General features: G+C 43.9%; 1 protein-coding gene across 1 annotated transcript in view; it reads left to right on the top strand.

Annotated features, from left to right (window-relative positions):
- The window catches only part of RBM20 (RNA binding motif protein 20), a 100,077-nt gene extending 97,877 nt beyond the window's left edge, over positions 1-2,200 (top strand). The window contains exon 14 of the mRNA XM_071563716.1: positions 1,780-2,200. Coding sequence (XP_071419817.1) covers positions 1,780-1,890 — 111 coding nt within the window. The 3' untranslated portion in view covers positions 1,891-2,200. The remainder of the gene's footprint in view (positions 1-1,779) is intronic.
- The last annotated feature ends 14,214 nt before the right edge of the window (positions 2,201-16,414 follow it).

Raw genomic sequence — 16,414 nt, 5'->3', positions numbered from 1 at the left:
AACTGTTTCTTTATCAGCCATGCAGACTTTTTGTAATTTTGAATTCTCATCAGCTAAATAAATGATTTTCGCAGATGGTATTTATATTTACAGATCTATGACATTTTCCGTGTCCATGAAAATCCATCATTTGGCCATCCCTCCCCACCACTACCACAAAAAGCTGTCAGATTCATGTGATGGAAGATACCTTGGCAACTCAGTGCAGCACTTTATCCTGTTTTCCACTGGCTTTATTCATCAAAACTGTATTTAAATGAAAAAAATCCAGTTTTTGTTTAACTGCAATTTTGCTATACATTTTTGCTGAATCTGTGAACTTCAAAACTGGTGTTTGTGGTACTCATGATAGCTAAAGGTGGTGGATATAACTCAGTCTTATTTCAGTTGGTAATCATTAAAAACCAAAAATGCATGGGTTATCTGATCCAATGACAGTGATTTATTACAGTTCATGGTGTACAGAACGTGTCTCCCAGCCTTTATGGACCCTCTATCTCTGTATACTATTGTAACATTTACTCTGGCTTTCTGCCACATGGAATTTTGCACCCAGAGATCAAGACCGAGGGTTGTGTAATTTCCACAGCCAAATCTCCATATTCAGAGTAACAAGGGTGCAGTTGTCACTTTGTCACCACTATGTCCATGCATTAACAGTACTGAGTCCCTTTCAGATGTACCTCTTACATTCAAAACTTGTATTTACATGACAGAACCTGGCAGTCCTACCACAGCCCTTAGTATTTTTACATCCATTTTTCATTTCACCTCTTCCCCATGAATGCCAAAGAGCAAACTTACTCTGGGGGAATCCTGCAAGTAGATGAAATTCTGCAGTGATGTAAGAGGGTTTTTTCAAAACAAATCAGAATGAATAATTAGCTAGAAAAGGGAGTTTTACAATCCTAATAACGTGCAGGTCAGTTATTCTTTCATGTGATATATATGTAAGTTAATAGAAATATATCTGCATGCTTATGTGGGAATTCCCCTTGTGTCTCTACACGAGCTGCTGCTGAAGAAGCTTCTTTCCATCCATTTCTATGTCTGCTGACTGTGAATAAATACTTTGAGCACCATTTTCAAACCCACCTCCATTCATCATCCATTTTGTGTTCAGCTCTGCCAACTAAGAGCACTGCCAAGAGGCTGAAAGCCTCCCTGGCCATGTCTGTTTTTTTTTTAAATCTCACCGAGTACTTAAAGCAGTGAAAAGCTTTATCTTAGAGGAACACAATAAATGTAAATACTTGAGCCAAGCTGCTAAATTGTGTTAACTGAGTGTGATTATTCCCTTAAAACAAAATGGTCTTGTACAAAAGGTGTATCTCTGAACTGGACATGCTGAAAACGTAATATATATGCTTTAAATTGTGACCCTGAAATTGCATCTATTTTCTGACACACCAGTACTTTCCTAGCATAATTCATTTGACTCAGGGAAGTTAGTTCTTGCCCTAGAGCACATGGGAGTAGAGAATAGGTAAGATCTAGTTACACAGACTGATGGGGAGTAGAGGCCCTCCTAGTTCTGTCACCAGTTCCCCTTGTGGTACAGAGTAAACCACTGAACTTCTGAGGCTTTGAGTGTATTCAGGCAGTTAGCCTGACACTGCTGTATTTCCTGGCTTGAGCTTTCACCAAAATGGGGCTTCTATGTGCTTTCTTCCCTTTTGACATGCTGGAAGAGTGAGAGGTCTGAAAAGGCATAAAGAATCCCATATTGAATATTTTCAGTTTTGGTAACAGTGCTTTGGTTTTTTTATGTGATTGCAGAAGTATCTATCCCAGCTTGCAGAAGAGAGCCTGAAAATGAAGGAAGAAGGCAGCCATCTGCCTCAGGATGACACTGGCATTGTTCCTCACTTTGCAAAGAAAAAACTATGATGTGACCTGGAAGAGCTATAATGAGTGAATCCTGAGACCTTTTTTTTTTTTAATTTCTGTGGTATAACTGTCCATTTGCACTGTACAGAGGAGGGGAAATAAAGAGCATGTTTCCATGCATCTATGCCCAGAGTGCCATTAAAAACCAAAATGCCTGAAACTGTTTCCCACGGTGAAGCAATGCTGGCATATCTGTAAGAAGTGGAGCAATTCTTTCTCACACTCTGCGTGCTGGGAGTGGTTTCCTAGATTAAATCAGAATTCTCAGGGATTCTTAAAGTTTTAATTCTGATGTAACACATCAGGTCAGGTGGAGTACTTAGAAGCACTCAGCATCCTCCAGTGGACGCTGGAAGGAAAGGAGATGTGATTATAAATAGGATTTAATGTTGCTTAAAATATCTTCAGCTATTTCACTCATTGCCCCAGTGAGAAGTAGGATCTGCATAGGACATTTAAAGCCATTGTGCTAAACTAGTGAGTAGATGGCCTAATGTAAACCCCATCAGCATCCACCTCCATGTCTTAGAGCTTGGTGAAATGACAAAATGTTTGTGTTGTTAAGCACTGACTGTACAATGCCGGTGTTGTGAATACCGAGGGAGCCACAGTCTGTCCCAGGGACCTCGTAGCCTGAGCCCAGCATAGCAAAAGCAATTTGAATGCACATGCTGACAGCCAGCCAGCTCTGGTTTCAGCATTTTCCATAGTGCGGTCAGGATGTTCTTCAGGTACTATTGTGTCTGAAAGTCTTGTTTTTGATAATTCTAAAGGGTGCCAACTTTGAGTCTTACAGACTTGAAACTCTCATGAGAGGCTTTTTAAAGTGCCACATGTTTGGACCATGTCTCTTTTAGACATTTTACCCATGATCCTTGCTTTTGGGGTCTTTTTGTTTCCTTTAAAGCTTGCTTTTCCTCAGCTTGGCAACATTGAATTTTCCTGGTTTTTGTGGAAAGATGCCAGAATTTTAATATTGTTTTTGTATTTTATTTCCCTGAATTTTTTAAGGTGAACACAACAACTGATGGCTCACGAAATGCTGCTCTGAGAACACAGGATGCACCAGCAGCTCTGGCATTATTATGAGCTATTGTTTCTGCACAGTTGTTGCTTAGTATTTTGCAGACTCCCTTTGAAATGCACTGTACAAGATTCTGGTTCATTTCAATAGGGCTTTGTGTACTAAAGTGAATACGCATGCAAACCATTGCCAGAATTGATCCCAGAGTTTATAAAATGTCCCATGCAATCTAGGCAGATGGGGATTTGCAGGCACATTTCCATTCTCTGCCTGAATCTAATATTCATCACAGTATGTTCTGTAAAAATTGCTGGTGCTGGATGTCCTGTTTAGATTTGTGCAGAGGAAACAGATTCCCAGAAAGTTCTAGCTATCCTTAAGAATGACATGGATGTTGTAAAATACTGGCTAAATTGCCCAAACTGCTTCCACCAAAGTGTTTGTTCCCTTATGTTTTGTGCCAGCAGCCGTGCTCGTTCTCTGAGGTACCCTGTACTCAGGTAGGGTGTCTCAGAGGTGACTGGTGGTGTTGCCTGAAGCCCTGATCCATTTCATGGCCTGTGCTTCCCACTCATTTTTACCAGAGGTAGGTTCAGATTTCATATTTGGAATTCCTGCTTCTTGCAAGTTGAGGGATTCTTTGCATCCCTGATTCAAACAAAGGCCAATCCAAAAGACAAGGGGAAATGAAAAACATTACAGCCTAAATCCTCCTTTGTCCAGGCTTGAAGTATATTAAGACTTGGGTCCATTTGTCATTTGAAACAACTTAATTTTTTTTCTTTTTCCCTATGGAAAAAGCAAAAACCAAACGAATACTGCAAACCAGGTATTTTTCCTTCAAGGGCTGGGTTTTCCTTTGACTGTTTGTTTTTCACATTGCAGTGAAACTTGAGCACAGGGCTGTTAGGACAAGGGTTTGTATTGCAGGCCATAAGATGATGAAAATGGCAGTAAAGATTGTGCAATTGTCTTTTAAAGTGCAGCTCTCATGTATCATCTGAATATGAAGTTCCTTCGTGCCCTTCAGCACAAACTGAGCACAGGGGAAGGAAATCACTACAAATGCAAGCATCAAATCTTTGAAGCTAACCCTGCTATCAAACTGTGGCTCTCACTGGCCTAATGGGAGCTTGTTAGACCATGTGGTTAAGCTTAATTGGATGTGAGACATAGCTGACTGTATATCAAAGTCATGTGCCTCCAGCACCTTTATCCCCAGGTAACCTCAAATGAGAAAAGTACCACTGTTATTACTCTTTATTTGTATTGCAGTAGAAGCTACAGGTCCACTGCCTTTATTATAGACCAGGCACAAATCCACAACAAAGACTTTCCCAGGCCAAAGAGCTTTAAATCACACTTTCTGAAAACAGACAACAGGTGGCTACAGGCAGGCAGGGAAAGCAGAAGGTAACCATGAGATTTTGACTGGCAGCAGAAGAATAATTAAAACGAGTGTTTACCCAGGGGCTTATTTTTGGATTTATGGGAGATGATTCAAAATACTTTCCCCCTCTTCTGGTTCTGAACCAGGTTCATCCCCATTATTCACAGCTTGCATTTAACCTCCTTATTTTTCCTGAATAGTTGGATTAGAAGTGCAAAATCCCATCGTGATACAAAGGGTCTTGATATCCTTCAGTCCTCAATCACTCGATCATTTTCGGTCTCCATCTGGAGCTCCAAAAGCTGGAGTCTTGACCAAGGCTCACCAGGCACTGTCCTGGCTCCAAATATCTTTTTGGGGCCAAGGGTACAGGCCCTCACTTGCCACTGAGGAAGGAGGAGGCTCTAGATGGCATCTACACCCTATGTAGTTTCCTCTTCTGGAGGTAGATGACTCAGGTGAGTGATGCAGGAGCAGAGCCCAGTCCTGCAGACGGGATCAGACCCAGACATTAGTAGAGGTGGCCTGACACCCTGTCCCTTTGAGCTTTGACACAACAGCAATCTGCAAAATCCTGGGAATGGCCAAACAGGCAATTCCCTTTTCTGAGAACGTCCTTTCTCCTCCTAAATCTCAACATTTGAAAGCAGTTAAAAGCAATCCCATGATCCCCATGATCAGTTTTCAGCCCGATGCACTTTGAGAACTCAGAGATAATCTCCTTCCCTCCCCAACAGGCCATCATGCAATGCTGACAGGCACTCAACTCCTCAATTTCTCTCTACTACCTATTCTGCTGAGGAAGAAGGCTGCTGTAAGCAGCTCCTTGCCTTCCTCAGCTTATGTAAAAATGTGTTGTTTCTTTTGGTTTAGTATATTTAAAACCTTGACTTTTTTTAGTTGGCATAATTCATCATCATTATAATCCACGCTGTTTATTTATATATCTATATATATAGCACAAAGCAGGCTCAGGTCTAGCTAAACAAATATTGATATTTAAAAAGGAGCTTCCTTAATATATACAAATCATTTCAACACATCTCAACCAAAGATTGCACTTTTTTAATAGGAACTATGTTTTCCATCTTTGTGAAATCTGTATTGATCTCAAATAGTCTTTAATGTCAATCTGCAACTTTCTCTGAACTAAAAAATGAAAGAATTCAACATTTGCCCCATAACATTAGACAAAGTTTCATATTGGCTTTAACACTAAATTAGTGTTAGGCTGGTTATATTCAGGGTTTTTTCTATTCTCTAAGGATTAAGGCTGTGATTTGTTGAATTATACTTGAACTGGACCAGATGTACTATTTATTGAGCTTATATAATCTTGTTAATTTAAGTTTTGGCTTGTAAACAGTTGGAATTTGTTAGTACTTGTTTAATTATGTAGGAACTGTCACCAGTATTAACTGATCTGTGTAACTGATTGCAAAGTGTTTCAATTTGTGTTTCTTAAAAAGAAAGATTTTAATAAAGAGAATAATAAAGCATATACATTGGTGGGCAGTTGTCCCAGCAACAACATGTTTCTATCTTCCCAAGGGATCTATTAAAAACAAAACACAAAGACAGTTTGGGGGATAAGAAGGAATCAGGGGGACAGAAGACTTGCTTTTAAATAAAATTTCCATGAGTTGTGGTTCTTAGCACGCAGCTCCCACTGTACAGAGTGCAAGTGATTGCAATCATCTGGTGCTGAAGTTAAAATGAACACATTTCAGCAGTTCACTCTGTAATTATTATTAATTGTTATTACCCGCTCCTGTCCCTCTAGATTTGTCCTCACTTCCCTTTCTCTCTTAATTTCTGACAGAAAGCTCTTGGTCCCTTCTGGTTTTTCTCCATCTCCATCCAGGTTGTCTTCTCAGCTTTCTGAAAGCACTGTATGAAATTTTCCCCAGCAGGCACTTTCTCTGCCTCATCTCAACTCTGTTTCCCTCTGCTGATTTTCCTTCTTTTCAGCAGACCATCCTCCCCAGTGCTCCCCTGCAGCTGTACAGGGACCTTTCCCACTCTCTGGACTTCTCCCTTGCTGACCTCCATTGCCACTATTCAGAGCTCCTGGGTGGAAATAAACCTCAGCCAGGGTGATGTATGCTTGTACTAATATTTAAAATGCAATGAGGACAAAAGCTGAGGGGAGTCTTTACCACCAAGTTTGATGAATTCATTCAGTGGAAAATACTGGGAGGAAAATTTAAGACAGGGCAATGTCCAGTCCATGTGCAAGGCAGGGCATGGAGCACTATCAGTGCACAAGCTGCACCTCTCACCACACACTGAGGGAGGGAAATGGGTCTGTCTGCCCCACTGAAGAGCCAAGGAAATGGGTCATGGGCGAAAAGGCTGTCACTTGGGTTTTCTGACTCCCAAGTTTATTAAATTAGCGTTTCTTAAGTAACTGTTTTGCAGGTGAGGCACATGTATTTTAAGCACAAACAGTTTCGGTTCTTCTCGCCTGGATTTATTGAAACCTTTCTTGTGATACTATCTCAATGGAGCTATTACTCTCTCCCTATAGAAATCAGGCAAATTACATCATATATCCATAGCACAAAAAAAATTTAATCCAAACTGTCATGTTCAAAACACAATGTTTCAAGTCCAGGTTTTGTCACACTTAATTTTCTTGGTGGAAAGGGAATGCAGCTCTGAAGAACTTCACAGGTGAACAGCAGCCCACACCCAGACACCAACTTGGCCTTTTGACGCAAGGTTGTGACTGACCTCACTCGAACAGCCAGGCTGTAACCCAGCCATCCTGCCTGACCCACAGAGCACACCAGGTCAGGGCTGTCTGAAAACAGGAGCCCTTCCTGGGGAGCTGGCTGGCAGCTGGGGACAATGCTGCCTGCCTTGGATCAGGCTGATGTGGGGCTTGGCCAGAGGACACTGCCCTGGCACATCAGCCAGGCTGCTCAGTGGCTCCCAGCAGCACACGCTGTCCCTCCACCTGCCTTCTAGTACCTGGGACTGTGCTGTGTTTATGCAGGTGGCAGCAAGGGCAGCCCCAGAAAACAGGTTTGCCTTTGCTTCCTTTTCTACATCCAGCTCCGCCAATCTCCACTTATCTGTGTCAATAGGTTGGGCTCTCCTCATGTGCTTGGCTCGCCTGATGCAATGCTGCAACATGATGCCATCAGAGCATGTGGTATGTATTTGTGAAGGACAAGTTCTCCCAGTTATGGGCAAGATGGGGACTGGACAAGGACCAGGGATTCTTCCTAAAACATCTTAGTAGAACTGGGTAGTGTAGTGGTGAAATAAAATGTCTCCTTTTCACTTATACAAAAGAAATACCCATGAGGATCAGCATTCAATGGTCTGAAGCTGTGTCAGGGAGGTTTAAGTTTGATACTAGGAAAAGGTTCTTCACCCAGAGGGTGGTTGGGCACTGGAACAGGCTCCCCAAGGCAGTGGTCACAACAGCAAGCCAGAGTTCAAGAAGCATTTGGACAACAGCATATGGTGTGACTTTTGGGGTTGTCCTGTGTAGGGCCAGCAGATGGACTAGGTGTTCCTTGTGGGTCCCTTCCAATTCAGGATATTCTATAATTCTGTGATTCTCATTGCAAGGCCTGAGGTGGCTCACTGACCTGGTGATCAGGAATCCTCTCCAACTCCCCTACCATGTCACACCTCCCCTTTGCTTGCTTTCAGCAGAGCTACTGTACATTATAGCACTGTACTATCTTTATGAAATGTGCTGTTTTGTACTAACCTGACATATTCACAGCACCACAGAAACATGGCTTCGCAGATACTGAAGTGCAAGAAGCAGAGGTAGTTTCCATCTCTTCCTTCCTAGCTATCCCCTTTTACTGCAAACATGAGGTTCAGTAGGGCCCTGGTGGGTATCACAGGGGCTTAGGAGCAGGCAAGGGAATGGTAGGACCACCAGGATTCATCTTCCATGCTGTGAAGATGGTTTTCTTAGGGCTCATCTGCACACAGTTGCATCAGCCTACTGCAGGGTGAGATTTCCAATCAGATACCCAAGGTGATTAAAGCCAGCAGCTCTCTCCTTTCAGTTCACATCAGGCCTGTTGTGGATAAAGCATCAGTTGGGAACAGTCTTCAGCAACCTGAAGTAGCTTCCTTTAAACTGAAACAGGAGCATACGTCAATTTTTAATTAACTGGGTCAGACCTGAATGAGTGGGCCTGTCTGAAAGCTTTTTGTGAACTAGAAAGCTGCATAGGGCAGGCTGAATCCAGCTTATTAAATGTTTAAATAATTGCCAGGCAGAGTCTTGGACTATTTCTCAAGGTAAGACAGTAAGTATCAGCAGCACAGCCGTCAGTCAGGAGGCAGCTTTTTCAGCCTGTGCCTTAGAAACAAAGGTCTGGTTTAAAAGGTGTCCTCCCCTTGTTCCCGAGCCTTGTTTGAGAACATGTATATTAGTTCCACCTTCCTTAAACACCGTCTTAGTGTCTTAAGAGAACACAGGAAGCCTGTTTTGTTTGTGGGTTTCTTTTCTGGTTGGGCTGTTTTTGCAAAGCAGCTGGTTTATCTTTGGCAGATAGCAACATGTTCTTGGCAGCAAACTTTCACCTTGAGCTCAAGGGGTGTAGCCACACTCTTTTGCACACCTGTGGTGGGGAACTAGGAAAAAAGTGCCTATTTCTGTCACTGCTGAGATGTAAAACCCAGTTTCACAGCAGTACTATTAGTGTTTTGTAGCAGTCCTGGCTCCCAAGATGTGGGCACATTGGAAGGTGGTGTGTATTCATGTGTGTGAATAAGCAAGACTTGTGCTGCCCTGCATGGACTTTAGCACTGAGCAGCTGGCAAGTGGACATACTTCACCAACAATACAACCACAAGTAACATGGTTTTGGTGTGTGCCCAAGCAGAGTTTTTAACTTCCTTATCTACCCTGCTCACTGTGGCTTCCCATAACATTGTCTGCAGGTAGGGGCTATGATGACGAGCTTGAAGAGCCACTGGCTGCACTGAGACATTTACAGGGACTGGTATTTGTGCTCCCCAAGGTGCCTTTGCCACCAAGTGCAGGGTCTCTGGAAAGATGGCAGACCTTAAATAGGGTGTTCTCATTGCAGAATGAAAAGAAAGAATGTTGAGACCAACAGGAAGAGCAGCCCAGGTGTGTCTTGATGCTAATGGGGATCAGCACCACTCCAGCTGAGCTATTCCAGTGTCTATTTCCACCTGATTGCAGTTGGGAAAGATTACCTCAGGTAGGCACGATATGCTAGATATTAGTCTTCTGAGATATCAGCAAGGGATCCAGGATGTTGTAAATGATCCCAGAAGCTGCCTCCTTCCTTTTCTGTCACAAATTAGCCTGGGGGTGGTGCAGAGGACACCTGAGGGTGGGGAACAAGGGGTATTTTAGTGAGGCAGGGTAGGGATTTGCCACTGGATATCCCTCTCCTGTGCCAGGTACAGAAGGCAGCCCAGCTGCCACAGGGACACAGAGACCTGGCAGTGCCTTGTGTATCGTACCAGGCTGTGTATGAAATGGACTCAAGAGGTCTGAAATAAATGGGTAGGAGTGTGTTTATGGGCCACCAAGCTGACGCCCTTGTGACTGCATGTTCACAGGCTGTGTGTTACACGCTCCTTTGCTTTTCTCTTCCTGCAAAGGCAGATGCCGATTCACAAGCTGCTGCTGTCATTCAGTCATTAGCACTTCTCTTCCAAAACCCCTTCTGTGGGGTCTGATCTCAAAACCAGCAGTAAGAGTCTCATTGAATATAAAGCTATTTGAGCCTTAAGGTAAGTTAAAACAACATCAGATGCAAGCAGTGCCTAGCAGTGAGAGGAAACACTGGGCTCTGCCAGCCTAGTGAAAAGAGAGAAAAAAAATGAAGTAAAAGAAACCCATCAGAAATACAGTTTGAGTATGTTCACCTTAGGAGCTGCTCCATCTCTCTGCACTCTGGGCATGTTCACACCATGGCAAGGAATGGCATGAACTCACTTTCATTATTCACTTCTTGTCAGCCTTGCAAAGTGGGGAGTAAATTCTGTTTACTGAAACCACTATGCAGGTGGTCTAAGTGAGTGGATGTTAGCTCAGCAGGAGCAGGGAGGGATGTGCCCCGGGAGTTAGTGTGGGTCAGTGGTGTCTTGATTGCCTGTGATGGTGTGAATGAGCCTGAAGATGCAGACAGTATAAAGCAGAGTGATGCTTATGAGGTTTTTGAAGCTCATACCTGCTCTTACTCGGTCCTGGAGGTTTACGGCAAAGAACACCCACTGAAACAAAGAAGAATCACTTTCCTGAAGTACAAGGGACCAACTTACGTATTCACCCTCTTTCAATGCTTCTATGATCTTGCAGAGCCTTTGAATTCCTCTTTACCTACAAGAGGTTTACTACCGTCCTAAATGAGTTCCTGCAACAAAAAGATGCTCCTTTTCAAGGGGATATGTATTGTTGAGGCTTCAGGTAATGCTTCAAGCTGAGTTGTCATACGTTGCTAAAATAATCTTTTCCCACCACTTTCCTCGTGTCAGCATTTCTAGAGCTCCAGTGCACTGTGGCTGTTGTTGTTATGTAAGAATTTGTGAATGGCTGCAAAGTTCAAAGGCATATTGGCAACCCCAAGTCCCAAAAAAACAGGAGCCATCCCAAGCCCTAGCCAGTTTTCCAAGACAAAGTTGTTTGCCAACTATTTCTTTTCTTAACTTTTTTATTAGCCCACAAACTTTAGAAACTCTTTATTCACCTCCCAGGGTTTTTTTTGAGTTTTTAGATTGCCCTAGTTTCATGGTTTCAAAGCTTTCATCAACAAAACCTTGAGGGCTATGGACATACTTTGTTTATAAATGAAAGCTAAAATTCCCTTGTTTCAAGGACCTGGGATTTTAGGATATAATACCCAAAGCATAAAAGTTGCGATAAAATCACAGGAGTTGCCAGCAGTGCACAGTCTCCTCTGTTTGGAAGAGGAGGCACTGGATTGCAGTGAGCTTCAGGCATCACTAGCTACTGTCATTTTAGTGAGTCAAATAAAAACAACATTGTGGTTAAACATGAGCTCTACAGGCCTAACTAAAGAAGACAACCTCATCTTTTTCTAGCTGCACTGCTTCAGAAAAGCATTGCCTTTGTAATCCTCTGGATTAATCTTCACACTCAAGCACTCTGCCCCAGATGCCTCTGCACTCCTGGCAGAGTGTGTTTAAAAGGATAAAGCCTCTCTGGGATGCAGAGGAGGCTGGTGCCAGCCAGGCACCTCCTGGGACACATGGCTGTGGCTGCTTCCAAACCAGGAGCATTTCAGCCCATGTAATCCTCCTTTCTTCCCTGTCATTCCTCCTGACTGTTGCTTTAATTTCAGTGTCGTGCCGCCTTTCACGTAGCCCCCTTCAGCCTGAAACGGATCCCTATTGTCTGTGTAGTCAACACAGCTGTTTAAATCCCTTCCCCCAAATACCCCTGCTTTCCAGAAAGCTCCTGCCTGCAAGGCCTAGGCACTGTTCTGAGTTTGCAGCTTTCTGTCAGGTCCTGGGCTGAGCTCAGATTCCTGTTTGGACCAGCATGAGGTCAAAACGGAAACGAACTCAGGAAAACCCTCCACTTCAGCAAAGGCTGATGCTCGCTGACTGTGCTGGAGGTGCTGCAGCGCTCCAGCCCGAGACTGGCGGGCAATGCAGAGCAAAGCGCATGACTAGCATTATTAACAATGCTTTGCAATTATACAGCACCTTTTCATCTAAAGATTTCAAAGCTTTGTAGCACTCACACAAAGTTACTTATTATCCTTGGCGTTTAGCAGAGTCAGGAAAAGGAAGGAAAGCAGCTGAGTGACTTGCCTTAGGTCATGCAGTAAGTCAGCGTCAGGTGGGAACTCAGCCCCGAAGTGCTGACTCCGTGGCTCATGCCCCAACGTGAAGATACACCCCGTCTTCTCCCGGAGTGAGAGTGCCAGGCCACCCCTGACAGGAGGGCAGAGATGGGGGAAACAGCCCACCCAGAGGGTCAGCATAGCCCAGGCAGTGCACTGGAGACACCTGCCTGGGAGCAGCCTGTTTCTAAGCCTGTTTCTAAGCGCTGCTCCATTCCCCAGGAGCCCTGTGCACACTGCTGAGGGGCTGTTGTGTGATTTGTTGTGCCTGAGGTTGCAGTCCACCTTGCCATGGCATGGTGTGGCTGAGTGTGGCTAGGTGCACCAGTGAACTGGAGGGCAAGGTGTGCTGTGGTGTGCCCCTGAGCTGAGCATGGCCACTCAGCCCCCACCTCCATCCAGCACAATCCTTCCAGTCCACAGGCTGAACGCACATGGGAAAACGACAAGGACCTTCCTTGACAGGGGACATCTCTAGTGACAATTCAACCTTGAAACCCCAGAATACACTACTGAGGACCAGAGGTGGTTTTCTTTACAAGCGCACTGCAGCCAGCCTGTTACTCTTCCACTAGCCAAACCCAGGCTACAGTAAAGGTGTAGCACCACTGGTTCCATCCAGACCAGGTGGTCCAAGCCTGCTCAGGCACCTGAATATACATTCAGATACCTGCCAGGAGATCAGAAATACATTTCTAAGGTGTTACACTCTTTGGCTGGCTCAGCAGGCTGTGCTGTGGGAGGGACTGGGTGCCAAACCTGCGTGGCTTGCAGCAAGAGAGCTGAGAATGTCAAGTCCTTGTGTACTGACACTTCTTTAACTTCAGTCCACTGACATAAGGAGAGTGTCCTGCTTCCCTAAAGGAAAGTCGGAAGGAGGGAGAGGATAGATGGAGAAAAAAGCAGTTGTGAAATGGGGTGAAGAGAGTCAGGTAGACCTCTAGACCGCACTGGCCAGGAGAAGTCCTTGGCTGAGTCTCTAGACCCTGCTGAGGCAAAACACCTTGTTGGTGTTTACCACAAAAGGTGACTTGCACAGTTATATTTATCAAGTAAAAAAAAATCTAAAACCACCCACTAATCTGCTTCTGCTCTTCCACTGAGTTGCTTATTTCTACCCTAGAACTATCAGAAAAATCCACTTAGGTCAAGTTTTTTCTCAGAGACTTGAGGTGCTCCAGTTTTTTTAAAGATAAACAGTACCCTGTTCAAAGCATTATATCCCCTATTATGAAGGCAGGCATGACTGATACAGCTTCAGACTTCCAAGGAGTATATTTAAATAAATAACAGGAACTAATCCATACAGTCAGCTTTCCTTAGGACCTTGGGACTTACATCTCTAAACATTACTGCAATGAGACTTCAGGACTGGGGATAAAACTTCAGCTAACTAGAAGCATACCTTCACTGAAGATAAAACTCAGGCAAGGGAAAAAGCTTGAAGACAAAGGCTGCAGCTGAATGAATTTCAACCTCAGAAATGATACCTAGAATGATCAATCATTACAAGGAATCCTTAAAAAAAAAAGCAAGAGAACCGATCAGGTATAAAAGTTGTATCTCAAAAGTGAGTGGAGTTCTGTCTTTTAAAGGACATTAATAAAAAATGGAAAAAGCTTTTTCTGGTTGTATATGGCTAAAGAAGGTGGAAGGAAAAAGAGATTATATGAGGTAGAGGTTAATCTGGATGGGGTATGTGCGAAACCTGAACTCATACTTCACTTTAACTTTTGCTGAGGATGTTAATCATGTGGCTGCAGATGTGAGGGATAATAGGATAAGGGTATGGAAATGTTCATGGCCAGGATAGAAGCAAATCTCAGGGCTCCTTCCTGTGCTGAAGGCAGAGGAACGGGCTAATCCGCATGCCAGAGCTCTGGAAGAACTGGCCCGATGTCTTTAGCAGGTCCTTCAGTCAAGGATGGGAGCACAGCAAGCCTGTATAGAAAAAGTGAGCTGATCTGGACAAGAACAGGCATGAAGGTTTCATTTGAATAGTATATGGACAGCTTCAGAAAAAAAATGGTGAAGGAAAGGCTAGCATAAAAGAGGGAGGTAATGGCATGAGATTAAATGGGTTTATCAAACCCATTTATCTTTCTTGGGTAAGGAAAGCTGCAAGCTATTTGCTTAGTGAAGGAAATAGGGTGGATCTCGCCTATCTGGACTTAAATTGCACATTTTGGATGGTACCATGTGTAAAATTCTTAGGAAAAGGAAGAAGTGAGTTAGCACAAGATATGTGAAGATATATCATTAAAGATATGCTGTAAGAGCAGCACAGGGCTCAGGCTGGAGGGCACTTCCAGGGGAGAGTTAAACCTCCGTCCTGCAGATCTGGCAAAGTGCTTTTGTAAATGAGCTTGGCACTAATGTTACTGTTGAACTGGTGAAATTGCTGATGACAGAAAATACAAAGCAACTTTAGGACAAAGGAGGCTTAAGGGTATTACACAGGAAAAGGTAGTTAGCAGCAGAAAGTGGTGGTCAGAGGCACACATGACCAAATCCTTTCCTACAAACTAGCTGGCAGCTCACTCTTTGATCACCAAGTAACTGACTTGCCAACACAGTGGAAATAGGAAGCAAGAAATGTAATCTTGGAAGGCAGCTGGAGAGGTGCAGCACAGGCTGCAGTGAAGACTGGGGTGAGCTCGAGGAGAGTCTATTTTGCTTCATTTTGCAAAGCAAATGCCAAGAGAGGGAGGATTTCTCTGTATAAATACTCTCAAGAAAGGAAGAGAGAAGAGCTGATGGTGCTAAGGGCCAGTGCTGGTACAGAATAAATGATCAAAAAAAGGCATCAGACATTTTGATTAGAAGATCGTTACTAACCATTTCACAATGTGGTTCTGGAATAGCCTTCCCACTGCAGTCGTGCATGCAAAATATTAAATCACTTTGAGGATGGAACTTGGCAAGTTTATGAAAAGGATTATATCACTCAGTGCCTTTGATAGGTGGCCTGATAGCACAGAAGTTCCTGCCAGTCCTAAGCACAAAGGTAAATGTTCTGTAACCCTCTGTCCATATAAATACAGAGCATGTGATTATACACACACAAGAAGCAGGCACATGATTTATTAAATCACAGGACCTCAGCTTGTCAAATAATAATTACAAGGCAATAACACACCTTAATTTAATAAGTGGCTCCCTAAGATTTTCTCCCACAGTAAACCAGTAAAGAAGGTCAATTATTCTGAGGTGTAAGTGGTATTTCGTGTGTCTGGTTGTGAGCTTTTAAATGAACTCACTGTCTGGAACTCTTAAATCAAGTACTCCCATTTTTCTGCACATTTCACAGGTTCAGCCCTTTCCAGTAAAGCGTCTTTTCAGGTGCGTGATTGCCCTTTGTTAAGGCAAGAATGAACAGATGACAACGGCAGCACAGAGGAGACATGCCTGGAACAGTTTTACAGAGCAAACCCAGTGCTAACGCTTCTGCCAGCAGGGCGTACTCAGAGCTGCGCGCAGGGGAGGCTTCTTGTGCAAAGTGAGGGGCGAGTCCTGGAAAGCCACGGTAGAGACAGGAAGGCAGTGGTTCGAGAAAGTGTTTATCCAAAGCCATGGTGGTGGGTGACACTTGAGTTTCCGTGCTCAAGCAAATGCAAGGCGATCCCCCTCCACCTCCCAAGGCTGCCCAGCCCTGACAGGCGCTGCACTCGCAGGTCTGCAGGGCTGCCCCGTTCCTGGCTCAGGGATGGAGCTGCACCAGGATGTTCAAAAGCAACTCTAATTACTTAACATTAAAAAAACTGGAGGTGTGTTTCAGTAACCTTTCAACCTGGAGCTGAAGCTGCCTGATGAAGAATGGGATTGCTGTGCTTGCAGTTCATCTTATGAAGGCACCTTTGCAGAAGATTCAAAGCCAAAAGCAGTCTGAAGGAAAAGAAAGCAGAAGGCCTAGAGACAGGCAACTGAACAGAGCAGATTGATTTAACAGATATGATACGTTTTTGCTGTCTGCATTATGTGTGGAAATTTATATTCCAAGTGATGCAGTAACAGACTCGACTGTAATCAAACAGCACTGCTGAAGTGTCAGGAGCACAGATGATGCCTATCGAAAATATTTAAAACAGAAAGTAAAACTTTGAAAAATCCGCGGTGGAGAGCACAAGGAAAATACTCGGTGATGTTTCTAACCCAAGGCAACTTCTGTTTGTTTTTCACTGCTCTCTCTGGTACGGGAGGTCGGAAGACCAACATGAGTCACCCCAGCGACAGCTCCGATAAACCTTGATGAAAAGCAAAGGCCGGCAGCAGCCTGGCCGG

The sequence above is a fragment of the Pithys albifrons genome, chromosome 9 (assembly GCF_047495875.1).
Source record: "Pithys albifrons albifrons isolate INPA30051 chromosome 9, PitAlb_v1, whole genome shotgun sequence".
Lineage (NCBI taxonomy): Eukaryota > Metazoa > Chordata > Aves > Passeriformes > Thamnophilidae > Pithys > Pithys albifrons.
This window is presented reverse-complemented; position numbering and strand designations above follow the sequence as displayed.